Raw genomic sequence first — 26,726 nt, forward strand, 5'->3', positions numbered from 1 at the left:
ATCTTGTTGTTTATGGAGTCTGATAAGCACTTGCTGAGGCTATAACCTCCAGACAAATGAAATGATACCTTACCAGTGTGTATGTTCTGTTTGTGTTTTTGTTTGTGTGCCTAACTCTGCAGTATGTGAGTTCATAGTTTGGACAACTTGGTATGGAAAGCACTGACCGTAAAAGACAACTCACGTGGTGTAGCCTATTAGAGCTTGGTATCAGCACTGTTTCCTAATTTGGTTACATTCCAAATGAAATGCTCTGAAAATGCTTACATTTGATTCGATTTGATTTCTTTTTAGATTGGATTCAATTAAATTTAATTAGCCAAGTATGCCTTGGAAATCAACACTGTTTCCTGATTCAACTCCATTCAGATTCACAATCTTTCAATTTGATTCCATTCAGTTTGTTTCATATTCTGATATGAGTCCATTTAGATTCAGATTTAATTCAGATTGATTAGACTTGTAGGGCTTGGAAATCAGCAATGATTTCTGGATCCAATTCCATTCAGATTCACAGGAATCCCTGATTGATTTGGATTCAGATTCAAACCAATTTTATTAGCCTAGTAGTGCTTGGAAGTCAGCACTGGTTTCCTTATTTGATTCCACTCAGATTAACAAGCTCTTAATTTGCTTCCATTTAATTGGTTTTGGATTCATATTCAATTCGATCTGATTTGATTCCATATATTGATCGGATATAGATTCATTTTGAAAAACCGGGGTATTGTTTTCCTGATTTAATTCCATTCATATTCACAAGCTCTCAAATTGACGCCATTTGATTCCTTTCGGATTCTGAGTCAATTGGATTTGAATTCCGATTCAATTTGATCGGGTTCCTATTTCAGTTACAATTTCAAAATGCCTGTTTTAATTATTATGTAATCGACTGGTTTAACATATAAACAGTTGGTCACGAAATTTAGAGAAACAATCCTGTAAAAATTAGGCTGATAACGAAAAGTGGCACCACTGAAATGTTCCCGCAGTGTCCTTGCGTATGGTACTTAACCCTGAGTTACAAGTTACTTAACAACTCCGCCAACCCTGTTCGTTTGGCAATTAAGACTTGATTCTATTGTATCAAAGCCAAAAAAAAAGGTCTCCAATTGTCTTGGTGACTGGACTGTCCTCCATTCTCTCAGCCGGCTTTTCTTTGATTAATTAAATGACATCCATACCTGTGATATTGAATCGCTGTTGTTGAGAGTGAAAGAAGGCTCATTACTCAATCTGCCAACTCGAGATCTCAGCAAAGGAGAGCACTCCTGCTTAATATATAAATTAATGCTGTTAATGTGCAAGGATAAATGACAAAAGAATCTGTGTGTGTGCTTTTTGCTGTAGCCTGGATTAGTGTTTCGAATAGGTGGGTGTATGTTTGTTTGTGATGTGTGGGTCTGCTGGTGTACTTGTCTCAGGGGATTCATGGCTTGGGTAATGAAGCACTTATTAGCGATTCAAGGATTGCCAGAGATACCTTTACACCCCCAACCTCTAGCCTCTAATGAAGGTCAAACAATGCTAGTGTGCATATCTGGATATGAGTATGTGCATGTGACCCGAATTTGTGTTCATGCAAATTATCTTAGCTTTTTTAAAAGAAACATGAAATGGACAAAATATCTATATAGGGCAAGATTAGACATAAATATTTTTGGCATATAGATAGCTTCATAGTGTTAATAAAGTAATATTTTACTTTCCTGGTGTCTTTAAATCTGACAGACCAAAATTGTTTGCATCAAACATAATGTATGAAATGACAAAGAAAATACTACTCCATGTTTTGCAAAAATTGCATAATTAAAAACACCTACCCATCATACAATATGTACAGTACAACAGTCTCTGAATAAATTGCAAAGACAAATAAGTATTATTTATGTCAGAACCACTGACTGTTGTTTGTATGGCACATACCTGTGGTTGCACTCATGTTACCACATTGTCATTCATGTGTGTCTGGCTTTATAATTACCAGATTATTTCCCAGCATCAGACATTGGTGCAGGCATGCCCTGACAGCTTGGAAAACTCTGATTAAAGTGACCTCATCTACAATGCCTGTCCCATCTTTTGTTTGTCAGTGCCTGCTTCTTTCTACTTTTTCAGTATGTCTATTTTTCTTAGCTGTCTAGGTCAGGCGTCACATGCCCACATATACGTTCACATGCATAGTTTAAAAAGTTAACTACTGGTTTTTGCTTAGCGAGCTAAAGTCTTCACCTGTCTGTCCAAGTATACACGACACAATACACAATAAAGTATATGAAGGAAGGACGTCAAATATGGATTAAATATACTGTATGTTGCGAGTTACCTCAACGTGTAATTGCCATGGCCAATTGGGTCCGATTAATGTGTATGCATGCTGGATGAAGCCAAGCTACAGTTGTATTATCAAGGTCTGTTAGTCCAACTTCGCAAAAATAGGACTATTTCAGTCTGACTAAAGCATTTACATTACTTTTTAAAGAGACAAAGTATTGTTTTAGTTTGACTGAAATCAAGCTATTATGGCGCATGTAAACTTTAATAAATAGTGTCCATTACTACTGCTCATACTTAAGCAAACGGATTTGAAGTATTAATCTTCAGCACCTAACTCCTGCATTTTTGGTGCAACTATGATACATCAAACAATGTGGCTAGTTGAGGAGACCCTTACTAAAATCGAGATTTCATGGCAAATTTGCTGCAAATTCACCACTGATCATTTTCACATGCAAATTAGCTTTGCAGCAAACTTGCGGCAAATTGTCCATTGTGCCAAAGGTTTGCCGGAGGATCACCACTACAACAAAAAAGCATAGCAAACATTTGAGGCAAATCTCAAGCTCATTTGCAAGTGAAAATAATGAGCGGCAAACTTGTTGCAAATTTGTTGAAGGTTTAGGTTTTTTGTAAGGAGGTTAGGATCAAATTTCGTTTTTTTTTTTTTACCCTAAATCTGCATTTTAACTTTTGCTTTAAAGTGAAAAGGACTTAAATATTGTTCTTTTTCTCACCCATACCTATTATATTGCTTCTGAAGGTATGTATTTAAACACAAAAGTAAAAAAAATACTTTTATATTTCCTTTATGTTATTTTGGGAGATATTTTTTTTATATATTTGTTTGTGTTCTGCTGAAGAAAGAAAGTCATACACACCTTGGATGGTGTGACAGTGAGTAAAAGATCAAATAATTTTCATTTTTGGGTGATCTATCCCTTTAATGCTAACATAATTTCAGGCTTACACTAGATCCACTGGCTCTCTCACCCTTCCCCCAGTTTCACAGCTGGCAAAGAGAGACGGATGATTAGATGGAGTCCCAGGGGTAAAACCAGGGAACCGGCTAGTTGCTAGTTTCAACCTCTAGCTGTAAATTTATTGCAGACCTTGTGTTTTATACTGTAAGTTCCCTTTTCTTTGCCCTGTCCTCCTAATGTATGTCCACGTGTGTTGTTATATCCAGTCAGAGCTTAAGGTCAGACTATGTTTTTTTGTATATTTAGTGATGCATGCAAATGCTAGAAATACATAAGTTACTATTGCTCATAATAGGGTTAGGTATTTTAACAAACCCCTAAACCTAAGTATTAAATATTGGTGCTTAGCTCCTCCCATACCGTCCTATGATGAATGATACAGCTTGTTGTAGATATGCAAATTTGGGCAAATTTGCAATGAACTGTCGATTTTTGTAAGGATTTATGTTGAAGAACGTACCAGAATTCTGGCAAACTAGCCACAAATTTGCAGCAAATTTCCCACTCATAATTTCACATGCAAATGAGCTTATAATTCACCACAAATGTTTGCCAGAAGTTTGCAGCTCTTCACCGGTAGTGACAAACCTTTGGCAACAATAGACAATTTGCCTCAATTTTGCCGCAAAGCTCGTTTGCATGTGAAAATTATCAGTGTCAAATTTGCAATGAACTCCCAATTTTAGCATGGAAAGCCTTAAACCACTTAACAACCACCCAGAACACCCTAGCAACCGAATGACATGTGCTAAAAAGAACTTGGAACACCTTAGCAATTGCATAGCAATATGCTAAAAACATTTAGCATTATGGCGGCAAGTTATGAACAAGCAAGCACCATTCACATTTTGTTCGAAAATGTAAAAATAAAATTTTTGAGAGTGTTTTAGTGGCTCATTGAGAACACCCTAGCAACCAGCATTTCTCTAAAAAGCATTATGACCTGAAGTTTTGCACATGCAAGCACCACTCACATTTTCTTTCAAAAAGTAAACATCCTGGTTTAATTAGTATTTTAGTGTCTCTTTGAGAATTTGTATATGTTTTTGTATTTGTAAATATAGTAAATATAAAACGAATTTATGGCACAATTGTGGTACCATGGTACTGTGAATGGTAGTGTCATAATAATAGATACATATTTTTTTATAGTGCCGTTATAAAAGTTAGGACCTTTATAATTTGTCTGCTGTTTTGAATCAATCTAGCACCGCTGCCATAGTGGTTTCCATAAAACTATCAGTGATTACAGGTTTCAACAAAAACAAGCCACATATTAACATAAATTATTGAAGAAGCAAGTTGGGGGATTTTATAATCATTTCCAGAGTCCTGAACACTTTTTGGTATGTGAATCTTTTCTTTTTTCTTTTTTCTTTTTTGTCATTCTGCCCTAATTATAAAGGAAGTAGATGTAATTGGAATTTCTTGAGACTTGTTGCCTAAACTCGCAGTATGCGTCTCATTTGTAAGGTTGGCATTACTGGTAGGAGATTGCATTTCAACACCTGCTTTTCTCACCTCTGGTACAAAAAAAACAAAACTAAATGAATGAATGGAGATGTTTTGTCTTCAGTCTTATAAACCTCAAGATTATTAGTGACTGCCAACTACCACACATAATTACACCCACATTGTGTGTGGACAAACTAACAATAGCACCCTGTCTGCTCTTAGACGTTATGTCTATCATGGACATTTTTAATAAAATTATGACAGGATTTAAAATTTTTGGTGAACTAAATAATTATGCTAATTATGCTAACTATGTCAGCAATGTCGCAAAATGTGGAAAATAACATAAGCGATACACAAGACATAAACCCAATGGTCGGCTTCTTAAATGCAAATCAGGTCAAGTACATTTAAATATAAATCATGTAGACTCTTCATTGTTTCTTGTGAAATAGGCTGTATCTAAGATGTTGAAACTAGGCCAAAGAGAGCCCAATGCACACTTCACTGTCAGAGTAAAATATTCAGTCAGCTGGCTGTGTTCTGTGAGGTGCTGCATGTACCATCTATTCTGCCAGTATAGTTTTAGATCTCATGAGTTTGCCATGTGATAGGTGGCAGTTTGTCCCTGCAACAACTAGAGATTCATGGGAAGATGTAAAAAGCAATCATTCTTGCTGTCATTTGCGGTTATGCTTCACCTGCGTGATTGATAGACAGTGTAAACATGGTTTTATGGAGGCGTAATTATGCTGTTTGCCTTTGTCTTACGAATGAGTGGCCACATGTCAAAGCAGTTTTGGCTTTCAGTGTGTGGGGTGTTGTTGCATGTTGGCATTAAACAACTAAGCTGTGTGCATATTTAATCTCTTTCCAATCAAAATATTAAACCTGAGATTTCCATTTGTCCAAAATGTTGTAGGCCATCTGGTAAAATGCAGTCAGTTTGTTTATATGGTCTTTGCAGCCATTCACATCCATCTACTTTATACAGTGTTGTGAAAAATTATTTTCCTCTTTCTGATTTCTTCTATTTTTGTGTATTTTTCATACTAAATTGTTTTAGATCTTCAAAGGAGATATAACATAAAACAAAGGCAACCCGAGTAAACACAAAATACAGTTTTCATTTATATATATATATATATATATTTTATTGAAGTAAAAAAGTTATCCAATACCTCTATCACCCATGTTAATAACTAACTGCCCCCTTAAACTTAATAGTTTAATTGCAACAACTGCAACAAAACACTTCCAATAGCTGGAGATCAGTCTTTCACAATGCTGTGGTCAAATTCTGGCCCACTCTTCTTAGCAGAACTTCTTGAGTTCAGCCACATTGGAGGGTTTTCAAGCATGAACTGCCCGTTTAAGGTCCTGTCACAGCATCTTAATCAGGTTCAAGTCAGGACTTTGACTAGGACACTTCAAAACTTTAATATTGCTTCTTTTGAGCCATTCAGAGGTAGACTTACTCCTATGCTTTGTATCATCGTCTTGCTGCATAATCCAGCTGTGCTTGATCTTCAACTCATGGACTGATGACCGGATGTTCTCCTTTAGGATTTTCTGGTAGAGAGTAGAATTCATGTTTCCTTCAATTATTGCAAGTCACCCTGGCCCTGAAGCAGCAAAGCATCCCTACACCATTACACTACCACCACCATGCCTGACTGTAGATATGGTGCTCTTTTTGTGGAAATCTGTGTTTGATTTACACCTGATGTAATTACAGGGGGTCTTCAAAACAGTTCCACTTTCGACTCATCAGTCCACAGAACATTCTCCCAAATTTCTGCTTTGAGGATCATCAAGATGTGTTTTGGCAAAATTCAGATGAGCCTTAATGTTCTTCTGGGTTAGCAGTGGTTTTCGCCTCGCCACTCTTCCAAGGATGGCATTTTAGGCCAGTGTCTTTCCGATAGTGGAGTCATGAACAGTGACCTTTATTGATTCACCACTTTATTGATTGGTTCTTATATGTTGTGCTTGGCTTTTTTGTGACTTCCTGGATGAGTCCTCCCTGTGCTCTTGGAGGAATTCTGGATGGTCAGCCTTTTATGGGAAGGTTCACTACTGTGCCAAGTTTTCTCCTTTTGGAGATAATGGCTGTCCCTGTGGTCTTTGTAATAGCTTTGTAAACCTTCTCAGACTGATGTATTTCAATCATCTTTTTCCTCATCATTTCTGGAATTTCTTTCAACCTTGATATTGGGTGAGACCTTTTAGTCAACTTCATGCTGCTGAAAAAGTTATATTTAGGTGTTGATTTGATTGAACAGGGCTGGCCGTATTCAGGCCTGGGTGTGTCCAGCTGAACCCCATTATGAATGCTGTTTCGTAGATTTGGGTATTTAGTAACTTTTTCACACAGGCCCAGTTGGTATTGGATAACTTTTTTTCTTCAATAAATAACATTATCATTTAAAAACTGTATTTTGTGTTTACTAAGATTGCCTTTGTTTTATATTGGATTTTGTTTGAATATTTGGAAACAATTTAGTATGAGATATACACAAACAATCTCAGAAAGCACTTTTTCACTGCACTTATTTACTGTAAATATGCACTTAACTGGCATCTTTGTCCATTGCACCGGATCTCACTGTTTTTGCAGCACTGTCTGAATGTTAAGAAAAACTAGGCTGCATGTGGACAGTCCATGTGAAAAATTAGAATCACGTGCAATGGGTGCGAATCATACCGACATGTGAAAAAACGAAGTATACTTTGGTCTTTAGTCTTGCTTCATTTTTACTATCCGTGTAAAGTCTGTTTCACTTTTAAGCTTATTGTCTGGAAGAACAGGCAGGAAGAGACTGTCTGACAAACATGGAAAGGGACCAGCCACATTTAGTGGTTAAAAATGGTTTGTTGTTTGCCAATCAGGTAAGAAAAGTCTACAATTTGTTACATTTCTCTGAAAACAAGCATAACGGCAATGTAAATGCATCAATACTAACATTATGTGAAGAACTATTGGCAGATACTATTTGCACCCTGGTGCAATTAATGGTATATGTTATTTACACCCCAGTGCAAATAGTGTCAGATACTATTTGCACCCATATTTAAATATTAACCTACAGTATATGGGTATCACAGCAGTGTGTGTGTTTATTTAGAGTCCCACAGACACACTACATTAACCTCATCCCCTAAACCTAACCCTAACCTTACATTAGAAAAATTAACCTTGGCTACAGTAACCATGGGCTCACCATGGTAGTTTTGTAAATTTACCGTAAGCACAAAATTATCCATGGTTACTATATTACCATCATATTCCTGTACTAACACCATGGTTAATTGCATTACAACTTTGGTTTCTGCCAAAAAAAAAAAAAAACATGGTTTCTACAGTATTAGTAATACAGTGATGCAATACACACAAGCCACAGTCGAGTCACGAGTGCGATCGACAGACCCCACCTCCGGATCAAACACTTCTCTGCACTCTTCGAAATTCACAGTGGCCATATCACTGTGGTAAGAAATCAACATTTATATTCATTTTTATATATTATTATGTGTAGTATTAAAATAAATTTTAAGAATGCAATCAGGAAATTGGATAGGAAAAAGAGTGGGACAAAAGAACTGCTGTCGCTAGGACAGCAATACACACTCACACGCCGTCTTTACACCCCACGCCAATGCAGCAACATCTGTTGACTCGTTTGTTGTATACTCCTGTGGTTTCACCAGATTATTGGGGTGCAAATAGCTGCTCTGTGTGGCAGATGCTATTTACAACGGGCTGAAAATAGACACTTAGGCATTCTAAAATGGTCCATTCAAAGTCAATTATTATACCTATAGATTTCCATTGCAAAAAACACCATAGCAGCCTGACAATACTGTTTGCAGAGGTAACAAAAAGCATAATGGGAAATAAATTTGAGCCATGCATCAAAATCCTTCCCAACACTCTCACATTCAGCACAAGCTAATTTCACATGATTATTGCATATTTAGTATGATATAATATGCCATATGTGATTGTGATGTTCCCACAGAAGCCATTTCGCACACATACAGTATATACTATCTTCATTTCTACACACCTTTCATGTCAGAACTAACCAGCACTATGGGCATTCACTCTCTAGTCTAATACGAATTGGTTACATTTTCCATTTTAATTGGCATCAACAGATCACCTTCTGGTTATTGCAGATAAATGAACCCTTTGTGTATTGTGCACATCACACAATGGCTATTGTGTGCGAATCGCAGGTTGAGTTTCATTGTAAAGAGGCGTGCCGCTTGTTTTGTCTCACTACAGTGCTTCGTTGTGTCTGGATCAAATGTGTTGCAAAACAAGGCAAACGGCCTCCAAAACATCAAGCTGCCCAGGAAAATGTTACTGCCTAGAAGTTGCTCTTTCATAGCTCAGGACACTTGATGCCATTTCTTTTAAGTATTCATTTTCTTTTAAGTATCACTTTGAGTCTCATTTTGTTCTCCATTTAATATCATCACTGGCTTGTAGAAAGAATTGAGATATTAAAGAGATTTCCTTTGTGATTTTAAATTCCTATGGACGTGAATGCATTTTTTGTGCCTGTATGCATACATGTCTCGCCACATTAAGTCATTCATTTATGTCCACATGGTCACTATGTATCATTCCATTATGACACGTTTATGTGCTGAGTTCCGTCTGTTGGTTTCTGTTTGTGAGTGCACGCCGACGCTCGGCTCTTAGCCGGGTGTTGATGTATGGCCCACTTCATCTGCTGTGCAATGCACATATGTTCAAGCAGGAGATAAAACCACCATTATTGTGTGTGCGTGTTTGGGATTATGTGTGATGCACATTTATCTCTGTAACCACATCTCGCTCCCAAAGTAGTCTTTCTCCTGTAGAAGGATTGTTTTGCACATCTCTAAATGACTTTTTCCCTTGTGTGATTGCACACAGCAACTGCAACTCTCTGTAATGACATCTTGCGTCACACATTGAGCCAGATGTACATATAAAATCACATTCCACGAAGAACATATTTGATATTTAATGCAGAGCTTTCAGACCAATAAAATGTCACTGTGGGCGGGGCTGCCTAAAGCAATTAGTGCACAGGTTTACATGCAAAATCTAAAATATGTACAAATCTAACATTTCGTCATCAATACAGTCTGCATGTACTGTATGGCCCAAATTTTCAGTCCTCTTATGTGCACATTGCATAGCATATCGCAAAGCAACCGTAGTGCGCATGCATCGAACGCGTTCGTATTCGCTCACGGTCAACAAAGTGTACTTTGAAAGGCAATGCGGTCGACCGGGAGCGATCTGATTAAGAACACACAAAGTATGTATGGGAATCTTATGAAATCTAATGATTCAAGCTGTGTATTTGAAAAGTCTTTTTGGGAATACAAAATATTTGTAAAATTTTTGTTAAGTTTTAAAATAAGAAGAGAATTGTGATTAAGAAGAATTTCATTCTTAAGAATGTTTCGTAAAACCGGCCCATGTCCACTTTGGTAGTATAATGCAGATGTTAGGGATGGGAGGTACCACAAATTTTCTATCTGATCTGATACCAAGTACTATCAATGGCAATTTTGCCAATACCAATACGATACCTATATTAATACCTCTTGAATTCTGAGGATAAAATGGTCATTATAAATATTATGCACATTATAATGTAACCATTTTCAACTGGTTCTGAATAAAACCAGTTCTTAATTCTTAACACTATTTAAGAATTACATTACACCAATTGTGAATAGTTTGCCTGTAATTAAAGGTGATATTTGCAAGTAATTCTCACATGTCTTTTGTTTGTTTCCTCTTTCTCTCTCCCTCCGTCCTGCAGTGAACATTGAGAAGAAAATCAGATTACATATTCCACCATGGGGCACCAATACCCCAATCAAACCCAGACCCAAACCAGGGGTGAACGTCAAAGGAGCCGCCCACACACCGACAATCTCACCCATCCTAGTCCTTCTTCTCTTATCCTTGATACACCACCTCCTGTTGTCTGACACCATCTGAAGCTCACAGTGCAGTGCAAAGATCAGAACAAACAGGAAAAGAAAAGACTCAAGATTCAAGCATGTATTTGCACTAGTTCCATTAGAAGCCTGCACACTTGTCTCATGGTGTGCATCGCACACAGCTGATCTCCTCAAATGCTCAGTATGTTCGTAAGTCGGCCCTGAAGGATGTGACCATTCATGTTGCCTGTTCGAAAACCACTGGTTATTCACACTGGCTTGTTTGCTCAGTTAAATGTTTTTATGTAGCTCCTAAAGGCCTTGCACACCAAAGGCGATGCAAATACGAGAGGCGAATCACCAACAAATGGCCCTTGCACATAGTAGCGTCGCGAATGACATTGTTAGCACATTCACGCCTTTACAAATGGTGGCGCTAATCAATAAGCAATTTTATCCTGGTATAGTAGGTGGCTCAATGCAACTTTGAGGTAGTCTGCCTTCTGCCTATGATGGATGAGAAGAAGTACTTGACAAGCAGATAAAAAACAGAAAATACATTTCTCTACATGCTGCAGCAGTGATGAAGAGTTTATTGTTGATTTGATCAACGAGAAAGAAACATACTATTTCAGTTCACCTGTTGGTCCAGTTGACAGACAGTATTATCATGTGTGCACAGTCTGAAAGAATTGAGAGGGGGGAAAAATAATGGTTAAAATGTTATCATGCAGATTACGTGCCAATGCCAGGCATTCGCTATATATATTGTGTTAATTACATTTCTTTAAATTCACAGCGTAATGCACACATATAAAACGACTGTTGTCACAGATGTTGCAGATTGTCTCTTATTGCATGTGGTACATTTGCTCAAAACATGTCACTAATTAAACTTTACGGCATTTAAACACTCAAAGAGTCTATATGATGCAAGAAATACAACACAGATTTCACCCAACAAAAACATCTTCAGTCTGACCCATTATTAGATACTAAAACTTGCCAAAGACAGCTGTTAATTACTATTAACAATTGCACAGAAATAAGGATTTTGTTGAGACACCACCACATTTTTGGTATACAAAGGCATTTTGATACAAATACATATAGTGCACTGCATGTCACAGCATTAACGCAATTGATATTTGGCGAAGAAAAAAATATGTTTATTAAAGAAGTGATACAATGAAAATATGCTGCGATAAATGTTATATTAATGAAACAAGAGAACTCAAGTATGATTAAATGCAAAGGCAAACATTTCAGCAATATGGAATGCATAATGAAGACAATCCACGTAAAATCAGAGAGGTTTTTTAAAGGGATGCAAGGCAGTGATGCAGCAATATCATTTACATGTTAAAATATATACATTTTTTTCAGTTTTTAAGGCATTTTATGCAAATGAATGTCACATCCTCAGCACATTGTACAAAGGTGCCTCTGTTTGTTCCTGGCAGGCAGCAGATACCCTAATCCCAGCCCCATCTTAATCCTAACCATATGGCGTCTGTAAGGCTGAGACACCTTTATCCCATGGCGCACGTCCTCACTGCTGGTTCAGGATTTCATCCTCAAGTTCCTTCAGTGTTTAATTTCGGTGGTCAAAGCAGCTTTTTGCACTTTAGCGTTACCTGTTGCGCTGGTTTTGGAAACTGCAGCAGCTCCAGACACTTGATCTAAAGCTAATATTTGATTGGTTGGGGCATTTTATTGCTCACTCACAGTAAAAAAAAAAGCTTTGCTGTGCCGATGCGCGATGTGGTGCGATTGTTTGCTCCAGGTGAGAATGGCTCTTTAGGAATGCATTGTTTAGATTCAAAATGTTAATCGAGCCAAGAAATCACGACAAAGGTTCGTGTTTGGTGTGCTAAGGCCTTTAATTGCAAACATGTCATTCGCAATGATTTATTGGAGTGGGTGGACACTTTTGAGGGTTTTTGCTGCTATCTTTTTTCATGGCAACAGTGACTTCTCTGATTGGTTGATTTCTCTTTAGGATTGTGGGTAATGTAGTACTTCACAGAGAATTCATTAAAAAGGAAATCTCACTGAGAAATCACACTGAATTTTTACAGTGGCTCACATCTCATGGTAGCTCTGTGTTTATATTAGGGATGTGCACGAATAGTCGACATTCGGTTAAATTTCGAGGAGCCACTATTCAAATACCAAAATCACTATTTTGTTATTTTACACATGAATAACCGACATCTTCAACTGTACATGAACTCGAAGACACACTAGCAGGTTTTTCGTCCCGGTTTGGGTCTGTTTTTCCAGTATGAGCTAGGAGCTGTTCAAAAATGCTTTTTTCTGCATCTGCACCGTTTTTCTATATACTGTTAGCATGCGCTGGACGGACCTCTTTGACTGTTGTGCTGAATCAAAGTAAAGAATCCAAGTTAAAAAGAACTTAAATTTTTGTACCTGCATTTCATTCATTGTGCTGCGTTCTGAAGAAGTTCAGGTTGCAAAAAGGGACTTTGTGTGACTGTTACGTCTCAAAGGAAATGTGAACCTGCCTGGGTGGAGCGCATATACAGACTGTGAGTTTGATTATTTTTGTTTGACTTCAATGTGAGATTTCATAATTTGAAAATATATACATTTTAGGCTCATAGCTTACCGTACTTTTTATTTGCTGCTATTTTGAGTAGTGTTTGATAAAATTCTATTGCAATAAAGACTCTTTATTCTCATGTCCTGACGAAAAAACTGTTCACGAAACCTCACGGTTAACCGAATGTTAATGACGCCGAATGTGCACATGCCTAGTTAATTACATTATTTTTTTTATTAATAAATGTTTTACTTTCAAAACCCTGCTTTAGTGCTCTATTATGCTTGTCTGGTTCAGTACGTTTTGCAATAACACATTACATCCTGAAAATGTGTCACTATCCTTTAACGGTATTGGGAAGTCTACCCATTTCTTTTTATTTGTGTACTATTGTGTGTGTAAATTGTATTCAAGAAAGAGCGAGAAGAAAATGTTGTCTTTCTTTTATCAATCCACCTGTTTGTGCAATTCTAGGACTTTTTTAAAAGTCAAATTGTACATTAACATACAGTATTTATACTGAAATGTATGTATACAAAGTGTGTATATGGGATAGTCGGGTTGTGCATATAACCATTTAAAAGTATGCAAATAGCTTTTTATTAACTCAAAGTGTATTCAGACTTTATTTTAACTATATGTACAGTACGAAGTTTCAGACCATTGGCTTCTAACACTTCTCCAAGATGTTTTGACTGTTTGCCATAACATCACAGTCTTAAGATTTGGTTTATCCATGTAGCTCTGACAGCACAATATGTCATTTGTTAACGTAAGTGCTTGTACACAAATCGATCAATAAAATGATATCAGATTTTCAGAGTAGTAATGTCTTTTTCATCTCTTTATCTCGTTGTTTCTCACTAAGGCACTCTTTGAAATGTACATTTTTGTTCTTATTTCAGCACCTTTTCTGTATCAACAATAACCTCTAACAGGGCTGGTACTAGGATGTGAAGTGGGGGGTCAGTTTGACATTTAGGGTGAGCAATATGTTCTCTCTTCATCTGACCAGTGGGGATCCCCTTGGTCTTTTTGCTGTTCGACCACTTAGACCCAACAATGCACGGTTTTTAATCTGATTTTTATTTTCCTGTGGCAATGCTTTGCTCCTCGAATCCCATGTCAAAAAAAAAGGCCTGATCTGAACCGATTTAGTGTCTATAACATAAATCATATCCGACATCATACTATGTAGACCATAGATGAGCAATGTTGGCAAGTTTATAGACCAGTCACTCCCAGAACACATCTTGAATAATCATGTCATTCAGAAGATGTTTAATTTATGCTGCTTTTTTTTTCTTCTTTTTTTAATTAGCTGTGTCTTGTTATTTAGATGCGAATTAAGCTGTCAGCATGAACATGAACATTTCCTGGTTCCCAGCCACAGCGAAACCCATCATTTTGCCATTGCTTCGTTTCTGTGCCAACAAAGTGCATGGCAACTGCCTTAGACATGCAGGAAAATTGCTTTGAAAAGTGCCGTGAGCTTAAAGGTGAACGCTTTATTCTCTCAGTATGGTCAATGATGACTCACATTCATTTTTCACTGACACCGATATTATCAAAGAGGGACTTTCTGGTGTAAAGTTGTTAGATTGTACAATGTGTGCTTGTGGACTTATTCTTAGTGTGAAAATAATTATTCTTTTGGAAGCTGTGAAATCCCCAAATAATTGCAATAAACCCATTCAACACAAACCCAAAAGAATTTAAGTGCTCTTAATTAGACGTGTCTTGACTGAAAAATAACTGTTCTTCTTGGTTTCCTCCCTTGAACTGATTCACTCTGTTATATGATCACATCCATTTAATATCCCACCTCAAAAGTAATTGCCATATAGTATGCATTCTGTTACAGTAATTGAAGAAGGCGGCAGGGGGCGTCTAGTACCACCTGCAGCTTCTATTCCACCACAGGGCTGCACATGTTCAGAAACGTTGGGATATCAGATTCATTTTAGAGAGTCGGTTCGTTAGAGCGATGATTCGATTCACTTGATTCCATATTTCAATTTTTTTTTACAAATATTTCACATATTGATGCTACAATGTTTTTGCTATTTTAATTTATTATATTATATTTGATGCAGGCACCATAATTGTGTAAAAAAAATCGACTAATCTGCCAACTTGGCTGCAATTTAGGGGTCCGTTGGCACCATTTTTACATTTATCTGCTTTTATTTTCAATTATTTTGGGTCACGTGCTAGACGGGCATCTTAGACGTTGCTGTTTTTCACCATATCGAGTAGGACTGCCTCTTTTGTTCAAGACACCTTGTCAAGTTTAAAAGTATTTTAAAACATGTTTCGAGACACTTACCATTCGTTGCCCTGCGTCTAGCTTTTATAACGCAAAAAGACTGAAATGTGGGTGAAGCCATATTCAGTCCAACTTTTGACACTCGGCTGTCTCAAAACCTAATGAGCTACTAACTAGACATCATTTTTGGGGGGACATAATAGGTGCATTCAAACTATGAATATGGCTATGATGCCCAAAATTGCAGATTTACAAACGCGAATCGATTCTTCTGAATCATTCAAAGGAACCGGTTCAAACGAATCATTCTTCCGCGAATCGAACACCACTATTGTTAAGTGAGAACGGGACAGTAGAGAGACAGACAGCGCGAGAGCGCACGGCAGTCGCACTGAGTGCATGTCATTTCTAATGGGACTGTGTTTACTGTCCATATTACAATAATATTAAGGATATTATTAGTTATGCGTTATTAATCGTGCGTGTAAAGACATGAGCACCAGAAACAGATCCCCACCGGACTGATCAATAACAAACATCATTCATCAGGACCACTAGCTGTACACCTGGACGGGTGCGAAGGCAAGCACAAGAAGGTGCATTAATAGTCCAAACAAGTGGAGATATTACTCTATATTCTGCTGTAATTGAAATATTGTGTGTTTACATTCGCTATCCTGGACCTGATTTGAATAGCACAGTTGAGCATCAGAGGACTTTATTGAGTTGCCCGTCATCAGTCAATAGCTGGATCCGGACACAATGGATCTTACACCGGTCGCGCTTCTCGTGTCCCTCATCTCCGTGTCTCTGTCTGCGGATAACGCGGGCGGTAAAGCGCGGAGCTGCGCGGACGTGCGGCACTTCTACAGCGGGAAAGGGTTCACGTTAAACGGAGTCCCGCAGTCCGAGATATCAGGTATGAATTACCGGTGACAGAGGTCATTGTCTCCCGGGCTGCTGTCTGAATAATATTGAACACAGTTATTTCTATTCAACAAAGTTTTTTCTATTCTATTTCTATTAAAGACATTCTATTTCTCAATCAACACGGTTTTTATTGTAGCTTATCTATCTATCTATCTATCTATCTATCTATCTATCTATCTATCTATCTATCTATCTTCTATCCTCTCTTACTTTCTTTCATCTATCTGTCTGTTTCTATCCTCTTTTCTTTCTTTTTTCTTTCTTTCCATCTATCTATCATCTTTTCTTTCTATCTTTTTCTATCTATCTATCTGTCTGTCCTCTTTTCTTTCTTTCTATCTTTCGTTCATCTATCTATCTATCTATCTATCTATCTATCTATCTATCTATCTATCTATCATCTTTTCTATCTATCTATCTATCTATCTATCTAGCCTCTTTTCTTTCTTTCTATATTTCATTCATCTGTCTATCTGTCCTCTTTTCTTTCTTTCTTTCTATCTTCTTTCTATCTGTACTCTTTTCTTTCTGTCTTCTATCCATCCATCCCCTTTTCTTTCTTTATTTCTTCTATTTATCTAGCTATCATCTTTTCTTTCTATCTATCTATCTATCTATCTATCTATCTGTCTGTCCTCTTTTCTTTCTTTCTTTCTTTCTTTCTTTCTTTCTATCTTTCGTTCATCTATCTGTCTGTCTGTCTGTCCTCTTTTCTTGCTTTATTTCTTCTATCTATCTATCCTCTTTTCTTTCTTTCTATATTTCATTCATCTGTCTGTCTGTCTGTCTGTCTGTCTATCTATCTATCCTCTTTTCTTTCTTTCTATCTTCTTTCTATCTGTACTCTTTTGTTTCTGTCTGTCTTCTATCCATCCATCCCCTTTTCTTTCTTTCTTTCTATCTTTCGTTCATCTATCTATCTATCTATCTATCTATCTATCTATCTATCTATCTATCTATCTATCTATCTATCTATCTATCTATCCTCTTTTCTTTCTTTCTATATTTCATCTGTCTGTCTGTCTATCTATCCTCTTTTCTTTCTTTCTATATTTCATCTGTCTGTCTGTCTATCTATCCTCTTTTCTTTCTTTCTTTCTATCTTCTTTCTATCTGTACTCTTTTCTTTCTGTCTTCTATCCATCCATCCCCTTTTCTTTCTTTATTTCTTCTATCTATCTATCTATCTATCTATCTATCTATCTATCTATCTATCTATCTATCTATCTATCTAACCTCTTTTCTTTCTTTTCTATATTTCATTCATCTGTCTGTCTATCTATCTATCTATCTATCATCTTTTCTTTCTTTCTATCTATCTATCTATCTATCATCTTTTCTTGCTTTATTTCTTCTATCTATCTATCCTCTTTTCTTTCTTTCTATATTTCATTCATCTGTCTGTCTGTCTGTCTATCTGTCCTCTTTTCTTTCTTTCTTTCTATCTTCTTTCTATCTGTACTCTTTTCTTTCTGTCTTCTATCCATCCATCCCCTTTTCTTTCTTTATTTCTTCTATCTATCTATCTATCTATCTATCTATCTATCTATCTATCTATCATCTTTTCTTTCTTTCTATCTATCTATCTATCTATCATCTTTTCTTTCTTTCTATCTATCTATCTATCTATCATCTTTTCTTTCTTTCTATCTTTTGTTCATCTATCATCTATCTATCTATCTATCTATCTATCTATCTATCTATCTATCTATCTATCTATCTATCTATCCTCTTTTCTTTCTTTATTGAATCTATCTGTCTATCTATTTGTCTTGCTATCTATCCTCTTTCTTTCTATCATTTTCTTTCTTTCATCTATCTGTCTTATCTATCCTCTTTTCTTTCTTTCTTTCTATCATTTTCTTTCTTTCATCTATCTGTCTTATCTATCCTCTTTTCTTTCTTTCTTTCTATCATTTTCTTTCTTTCATCTATCTGTCTTATCTATCCTCTTTTCTTTCTTTCTTTCTATCATTTTCTTTCTTTCATCTATCTGTCTTATCTATCCTCTTTTCTTTCTGTCTGTCTTCTATCCATCCATCCCCTTTTCTTTCTTTCTTTTGTCTGTCTATCTATCTTTCTCTCTCTCTCTCTCTCTCTCTCTCTCTCTCTCTGCTTGGTCTTATTGTCAAGTTCAGGAAGCACATGAACAGATGGGGGTCCCAGACAAAAGCTTGACTTGCCGCACCAATGAGAACAATAGACAAAACTGTAACTGATTAACAGGGCCACAACTGACTTTACCTTTATTATGACTGACTTGCCCATCAGAAATGACCTTTTGGCTCATTCATCATCTTTACAAAGACTCCCACCTGATGTCTGGATGGCCTTGTGGTTTGAAAAATCGTGTATGGTGGGCTGATTCCCACTGTATATGTGCTCTTTGTAGGTCATGTTACAAGACGAACACATTTGAGTCCCTATAGACTTCCCCCAGGGTTGCAATTTAGTTGTAAAAGCAAAGATGTGCTTACTGTAAATGTACTATTTATGGTTATTATGCAATTTGCAGGTATTAGATATGTAAGACAATGTAAAGTCAGTAAATCATGTAACATGATGAGGCAGGTCCCATGATTTTCTTTGTCATTTGGATGCAACATGCAGTGACTGGTGAAATCCACAAGTCAGCAAGTGACTCGCAGCTGCGATGTGATTTTTTGTGTGTGTGTGTGTGTGCGTTGTTTGGCCAATTAGATGCCAAAAAAATGTTGGCAGGTTGTGAACCTGTCTTGCACATGCTGTGAACTCCCATATAAAATCTGCCATCAATCAGCTTTAGACACAGATATCTTAAACTAATCTTGATAATAGATCACACACTATAAACCGGAAAAATATCATGAATCAATCTGCATAAACATTATAATTCGAATAATATTTTTTTTCCCTCTCCAATAATAACCCTGGAATGCATATGTCTAATTATAATGTGTGCCCAAGAAGCTAAACGAGATAAATGATTGCACATGTGCCACACTCACACACATAAACACTTGTAAGTAAAGCCGAAGCCATTACAATCGTGGAAAGAAAATCCTCCACACAACACGATTTGTGCAACATGGTCATTATTTACTTTTTCTGTAGGATAATGAGGATATATCCATGCAATTTATGCTGTATCCCAATTGTATTCCATACACATAATATCTACAGCCTTAATGGTAGCCATCACATTTCCTCTTCAGTAATTAGTGTATTTGAGGCATTATACATTGGCCTCCTCAGCAGATCCAAGAGGCTGAGAGAAACGGAGAGTTCTTATTGGCCGGGAGGTAATTCTCAAGGTCACTGCCTGCTGTTTCAATGACAGAATGCACAAAAGGGGAGCTGAGGAAAATGTAACATGTGTCAGTCGCCCACCACACACTCATTTAAGGCCTCGGCATCTTTTTATTCATTTGTCAAAGCCGTTCGGAAAAGAAACCGAGACACGTTTTTTGTTTAAATGCTTTTAAGTGGTTAACAGCCAGATTGTGTCGGTTTGCTTGAAGTTCAATGACATATTCAAGATTCCTTGTGAATCACTTTATAAGTTAGTGGTCAAGTTTTTGGGATGAATTAAAAGAATATTCCAGATTTAAATCAAGTTAAGCTCAATCAATAGCATTTGTGGCTCAATGTTGATCACCACAGAATAATAATAATTTTGACATGGCCCTCCTTTTCTTAAAAACAAAGCAGCAAAAAATGGAGGTTACATTGAGGCACTTACAATGGAAGTGAATGGGGCCAATTTTTGGAGGGTTTAAAAGCAGAAATGTGAAGCTTAATAATTTATAAAAACACTTCCATAAATTCTTCTACTAAAACGTGTGTATTGTTTGAGCTGTAAAGTTGTTTAAATTGTCGTTTTTGGATCATGGCAACAAAGTTAAGGCTAGATATAACTTTACTCAGAAAAGTTTATTAAGTGATTTAGTAAGTGATTAAAATGATGTTAATGCACATATTGTTTACGTCTTGTTGCTATACATTAGAAAAAGTGACTATTTTAACTTTTTCAAATTGGCCCCCATTCACCTCCATTGTTAGTGCCTCACTGTAACCCCGATTTTTGCATTTTATGAAGAAAAGGAGGGACGAGTCAAAATTTGTTTTTGTGGTAATCAATATTATGCCACAAATGCTGTCAATTGAGCTTAACTTGTATTTAATCTGGAATATTCCTTTAAATGATTACAATTTTTCATAATTTTTACAATATTTTCCCGTTTAGGAGGATAAAGTATGTTTTGTTTGAGTCATCATCTCGTCAAATGATTGCAATAAGACATTATTTTGATGCCACTTCACTGGGTGGATTTGTGAGGTTTGAGATTTCCATTACCTATTGATTTCCATTACTTATTGAAACAGCCGATTGAGCATAAAGCGTTACCTAAAGGTCAGATTGGAACCAAAGCTGAATGCTACTGTCTAGAATTACCAACGCAACATGTGTGTCTGCCATTTTTTAAATCACAGAGGCCTCATATTGTTCGGCGCGGGACTACGTGACACTTTGCGCCCTGCGGTGACTCTAAACAATGACAATCTCACAATTCAGTCAAGTAGGGCACGAAGATGGGAGTCGGGTCACTGTGTGCACACATGCATTTGCTTGTGATCAGAACTTGGCTGTTTTAAAGAAATAGTTCACCACAAAATGTTTATTCTATCATACTTAACGTGTCCGTGTTGTTCCAAACCACATGGAACATCAAAGGATATGTTATTGCAGAATGTTAGCCCAGTCACCATTCACTTTCATTGCATATTTTTACATAAAATGAAAGTGAAAGGTGACTGAGGCTAACATACTGCCTGATATCTCCCTTTGTGTTCCATGAAAGAAAGTCATAAGAATTTGAAACTACATGAAGTTGAGTAAATGACACATTTTTAATTTTGGGGGGAACTGTCCCCTTAAGATATTTATTTCCAGCTGGGTGATGAAAGATAGATCCAAGGGGCTTTGTGCATCTATAATATTTGTTTTTATTTGTAATTTTTAATTGTATTTTTTGTTAATTCATTTTAATTTTATTCATTTTATTATCTTATTTTTTGTTGATTAATTGTAATTTTATTATTTTTTATTTATTTTTATTTTATTTTATTTTTAGTGGCCACAAATCCTGGCTAAATTGGTGCCATATGTAACCGGTCCTGCTCGACCAACTCGGTGTGAGATTCGAACCGGCGTCAGCCGGCATGGGAGGCGGGCGCACTAACGAGAAGGCTAAAGTCTACAGACCTTAGCGCCAGTCGCTAGTGCGCCTCTTGAAGTAAGTGGAGTGAGGTTTACACACACTCCACAGCTATCGTGTACCAGCTGTCTCCCGTTACTCATACGCAGGGGAAAAAGTGTTTTATTTAATGTGCAAAAGTGACAAGCTCAAATTTAACATAATGTTCAATTGCATCTGAATTTTCCAGGTAGCGATTACCATATAAGAGCATTTTAACATTGACATTTTAATACTAACTCAATACAATCATACATACAAGTATAGAGTGACGTGAGGGTTGGTACATTATTACATATTTTTATGTGCTATAATCATGCAACTTAATTATCAAAGATAATGTTTTGTGAAGTTGCATTCAAAATTCAACTCTGAGGGGGTATTTCTGGCAAGATTCAAGTATCTGATGTGCTCAGACATGACAGTATTGATATTTGTGATGCTCGTACCTTTGTAACCTGGTTTTAGGCCACAGATTTGTCTCATATTTGCTGTTCTTCTATACTGTGCAGCACACACCCATGAGTCCTGTGTGAAATGAAATATGAGGATACCCATTTTCTCAACAACAGACACAATTCAATCTGTATTGTTTTGTTTTTTTGGCATATATTATAATAAACCTGCTTGCACATGCACACTCAAAAACAGTAGTTTGCCAGAGACAGATGATCAAATTTGCTCATCAGAAGCTGATTATTCATTTTACGCATCTCATTTTTATTTCCAATCCAATTTGTAATTGTAAAGTTCTACATAAATAAGTAATTTATTAAATATGAATTGACTGATAAATTATGACGGGTGAATCGATAGGAAATTTTCCTTTCAAATAAACACTGTATAATATGTAAATGTAACTGCATGCTCAAGCATGTTTTACAGTAAACTACTTTGGATAACAACAGTTTTAGTAGTTTCAGGTTGTGCAAATGCACACAATACAAAGTCACTTGATGGATTGTCGACTCGTGATTATTTGAGCATAATTACACCTTCTCCCACACAACCCCTCTCCCTCTGGTCCGCTGATTGTTCTTTTGATGCGTGGGGGTGTTCTCCTGCACGGCTCAGCGGGGATCTGCGATCTGCTGTGTGCCGTGATGCTTGTTAGAGCTAAGATCATGCCGATCTGATCAGGGCAACGTTAGCTCATACTAAGACGTGGCACCACAGTTTCACTCTTCAATTTTCTCGCCCCACCACTGATCTCGAATAAAAGCACACCTGCATTCGTAGGTACACGCATCAGCACCTGGAACGAAAGAAAAGTGTTCTTGTGTTCAGAGGCATGGGAACAAAAAGTTGGGGCGGACAGATTAATGCATGGGTCTTTGAAAAGATTATCTCTCGATAACCTGGGAGGACAAACGTAGACATTTCTACCCAAAAATGTATGTATAATGGACGTCATTGAAGACACACAAGCATTGTATGGTGCCTTTATTGTATCACGGGATAAAAATTAATTTAAAAAAAAGTACTTATGACTATATTTCTCACAATTTCGACTTTATATCTCGCAGCTGTATGAATTTGTATCTTTCGATTTTGACTTTATTTACCACAATTTCGATTTTATATATCGTAGGTGCGACTTTACATCTCACAATTGTGATCAGAATCAGAATTTTATATCTCGGAACTATGAGATATTAAGTCAAAATTGCAAGAAATAAATCACAATTGCAAAATTATTTCTATTGGGAAGACACGCAGGCTTGAGTGAAGTTTGAGATGCCATTTATTTGCTAGATGTAAAATGGGGGGTGATGTCTCTCTCTTTGGCGTAGGCCCCGTCCGGCAGTCCGAGGGAGTTGTACCCGGAACCGTCATGTCCTGCCGGAGATAGGAGGCAGGGGCGAGGAGCCTACCCCCCTGCGGGACGGGGCTCAACTGGTGGTGGTGGGGTGGTGGAGGTTGCCGTGTTAGCACACTGAAACAGCAATGTGATAGATTGTGAGCAGACTTATAAAGCAATGGCTTACATGCAATTGGCTAGGAGTTACCCAGCTAATGATGTGATGATGTACAGCTGCTGGTCTTCCCGCTAGAACTACGCTGCACTTCCATTTCTCGCAATTGTGACTTTATTTCTCACAATTGTGCCTTTATATGTCTTGTGACTTTATTATTACAATTATGATTTTATTTCTTGTAATATTGACTATTTCTCACAATTGCAACTTTATTTACCGCAATTGCGCCTTTATATCTCTTGTGACTTTATATCACAATTATTTTATTTCTCTTAATTTTGACTATTTCTCACAATTGCGACTTTATTTCTCGTAATTTTAACTTTATTTCTTGCAATTTCATCTTTATTTCTCACAATTGCGACTTTATTTCTCACAATTGTGACTTTATTTCTCGTAATTTTAACTTTATTTCTTGCAATTTCGTCTTTATTTCTCACAATTTCGTCTTTATTTCTCACAATTGCGACTTTATTTCTCACAATTTTTACATTATACAGTATCTCACAGTTGCAACTTTATATCTGAAAATTTCAACTTTGTAACAATTGCGACTTTGTATCTTGGAAGTACGACTATTTCTTACAATTATGATTTTACTTCTCGCAATTTATTTTTATATCTTACAATTGCTATTTTATATCTCGCAATTTCTACTTTATTTCTCACTGTTGCAACTTTATTTCTTGCAATTTTGACTTTGTCTCACAATTACAACTTTATTTTTATTTCTCACAATAAAAGTTGTTTTCACATTCACATATTCGGAATTCCATTTTTAAAAGCTTTCCAGTGGTAGATGTGATTACCATTTAAATGTCGATTACAATTTAAAAAGGGATCTGGTTCCATACAAGCAGGATGCATTTCTGTGTATTTCGTTCACGAAACTGTTCTTTGGTGTATTATAACAAACATGTACCACACACAGTACCAAAACTTAAAAATGAACAAAAATGTCCTTAAAACATTTTAATAGCAACTGCATGATAATCATACCAATCGGCAAAATTAATAACGTGACATAAGCTGAAAATTGTCAAATTTGGCTTCCCAAATTTCTTTAGAATTTCTATAGTTTTGGCACCCAATAATTCACCAAACAACTTGTGGTCAGAACAAAACATGTTTATTTTCACTGCAAGTGAACCGGTATTTAATCTAGTCAGATCTAGTCTTACTTTGCATAGTTTTGTTCAGCGTTTTCAAGAACAACGGCATGTCACATAACCTTTCCTAACGCAATGTGAAATCCTTCTACCAAGCGAATCAAGGAGTTTTATTGGACGCACAGTCAACAACAACAGATATGCAAAGCGTTTTCTCCCTTTTAAAAGCTGATAAGATTATTTATCCTATCTACATACGATTATATGGTTAGTTGCATTTTATTAGCATTGTTTTTTCCTGCTGACAGCGAACAGACTTGCGACCCACCAATTACTGTAAATAATCTGCATGTAGCAATTACTGTGATTGTTATACTGCTTGTGATATACGTCCCTATAAATGTAAATGTAAGCTATGATGATTGCCTGTTTTGATATCTGGTTATAATATACTCATATACACATATATCCATGTGTAATTCTGCCTCTCCACACATAGGATACAAAACAAAGAAGCCCTTGACACCTATTCACCATATTCACACGTTTAAAACCAATTCAGCTACAGTTTGTTGTTTTAAGCTTTTGTATGATGTCAGCATCTCTAGCCAAATTAATAAACAAATGGGTTCTTTTGTGATTAGTCTTCCACAGCCATCGACAAGTGTTCATCGCCTCGTGCTGAATACTTGCTAACAGCCGTGTTGTGAATAATTCACAGTAGCGCCGGGCGTTTCTCCAGCCACTTTGCTCTGTCAATATTAATTGTGCATTTTTTGCATTAGCCAATTTTCTGTCAGGTTATCTTACTGCCAACACGCTGGTGAAAGAGAAGGGAGGTGAATTATGAAGACGGAGAGGTGATTATTATCGCTGACAGTGAAACGACTGCTTCTTTGTTCTTTCAGGGTTCAAGGAACATTATACCGCACAAGTGTCAGACTCACTGAGCACTGAGAAATGACTGTTGTCATAGCGTTTGAACAAGGTTTCAGTGAGTGAATTTGAGAATATCATATAACAACATGCTTGTTAGTCAGCATCTTACTGGTTTTTAGCATATGTTTTTGTCTTAGTTTAGATATATCGCTAGCTTTTCATTTGAATTTCATTATCTTGTTGTAACATGTAATAAGGTAATTTTCTTATACTGTGTACAACAAGGAAACCTAAAGTACCTGGAGAAAGCTATCTGTTCGCATTACCGTTCATCTCTATGGGAGTTGCTCAGCTAGCGTAAGCAGTCCCAGAACCAACAACCAACAATCAAATCACAACATGCTTTTTTTCAGCTGTATAGTTGCACAATACTTAAGTGTGGTCATAAAGTCTAACAATGAAAACCATCAATCACAATACAGCATAGAAACTAAGGGGCCGTTCACACCGAAAACGTATTTGCGTCCTTTTGAACAGCCCCAACACAGGGTTCTGCTTGATTAGACGTCTTTACCTTAAAGAGAGTGCATTGTTCTTTCCACGTATAGCTGTGTCTGTAGACTTTGTCCTAACAACAGGGTCACATCAGGTGATGTCAGGGTTCAGAGAAGGTTTGGACATTGGACATCATGCCTCGTTGACTATCTTAGCTAAGTAATCTCTTTAGGGTCTTGTCATTGAGTGAATTATCAGTTCTTTACCACTTATTCATTAAGAGCCTCCTTGTAATTGGATCTAATGGAAAATAACACCTGTCAGAATCTATTCAAAGTGAATGTCTGGGGGGCCTGCATAGCTCATCAAGTAAAGACGCTGACTACCACACCTGGAGTCGCAAGTTCGAATCCAGGGCGTGCTGAGTGACTCAGTCAGGCTTCCTAAGCAACCAATTGGCCCGGTTGCTAGGGTGGGTAGAGTCATGTTGGGTTAACCTCCTCGTGGTCACTATAATGTGTTTCTCGCTCTCAGTGGGGCACGTGGTGAGTTGTGCGTGGATGCCGCGGAGAAGAGCGTGAGTTGTGCA

The 26,726-nt window shown here is 36.9% G+C and overlaps 2 protein-coding genes across 4 annotated transcripts in view; both read left to right on the top strand.

The window, feature by feature from the left end:
* The window catches only part of LOC127639965 (glypican-5-like), a 58,397-nt gene extending 44,224 nt beyond the window's left edge, over window positions 1-14,173 (top strand). For both annotated transcript variants that reach the window (XM_052122324.1, XM_052122325.1), the window contains exon 9: window positions 10,550-14,173. In XM_052122324.1, the coding sequence (XP_051978284.1) occupies window positions 10,550-10,731 (182 nt within the window). In that variant the 3' untranslated portion in view covers window positions 10,732-14,173. The remainder of the gene's footprint in view (window positions 1-10,549) is intronic.
* Window positions 14,174-15,884: 1,711 nt separating this feature from the next.
* The window catches only part of LOC127639966 (glypican-1-like), a 40,214-nt gene continuing 29,372 nt past the window's right edge, over window positions 15,885-26,726 (top strand). For both annotated transcript variants that reach the window (XM_052122326.1, XM_052122327.1), the window contains exon 1: window positions 15,885-16,427. In XM_052122326.1, coding sequence (XP_051978286.1) covers window positions 16,271-16,427 — 157 coding nt within the window. In that variant the 5' untranslated portion in view covers window positions 15,885-16,270. The remainder of the gene's footprint in view (window positions 16,428-26,726) is intronic.

The sequence above is a fragment of the Xyrauchen texanus genome, chromosome 48 (assembly GCF_025860055.1).
Source record: "Xyrauchen texanus isolate HMW12.3.18 chromosome 48, RBS_HiC_50CHRs, whole genome shotgun sequence".
In the NCBI taxonomy this organism is placed as follows: domain Eukaryota; kingdom Metazoa; phylum Chordata; class Actinopteri; order Cypriniformes; family Catostomidae; genus Xyrauchen; species Xyrauchen texanus.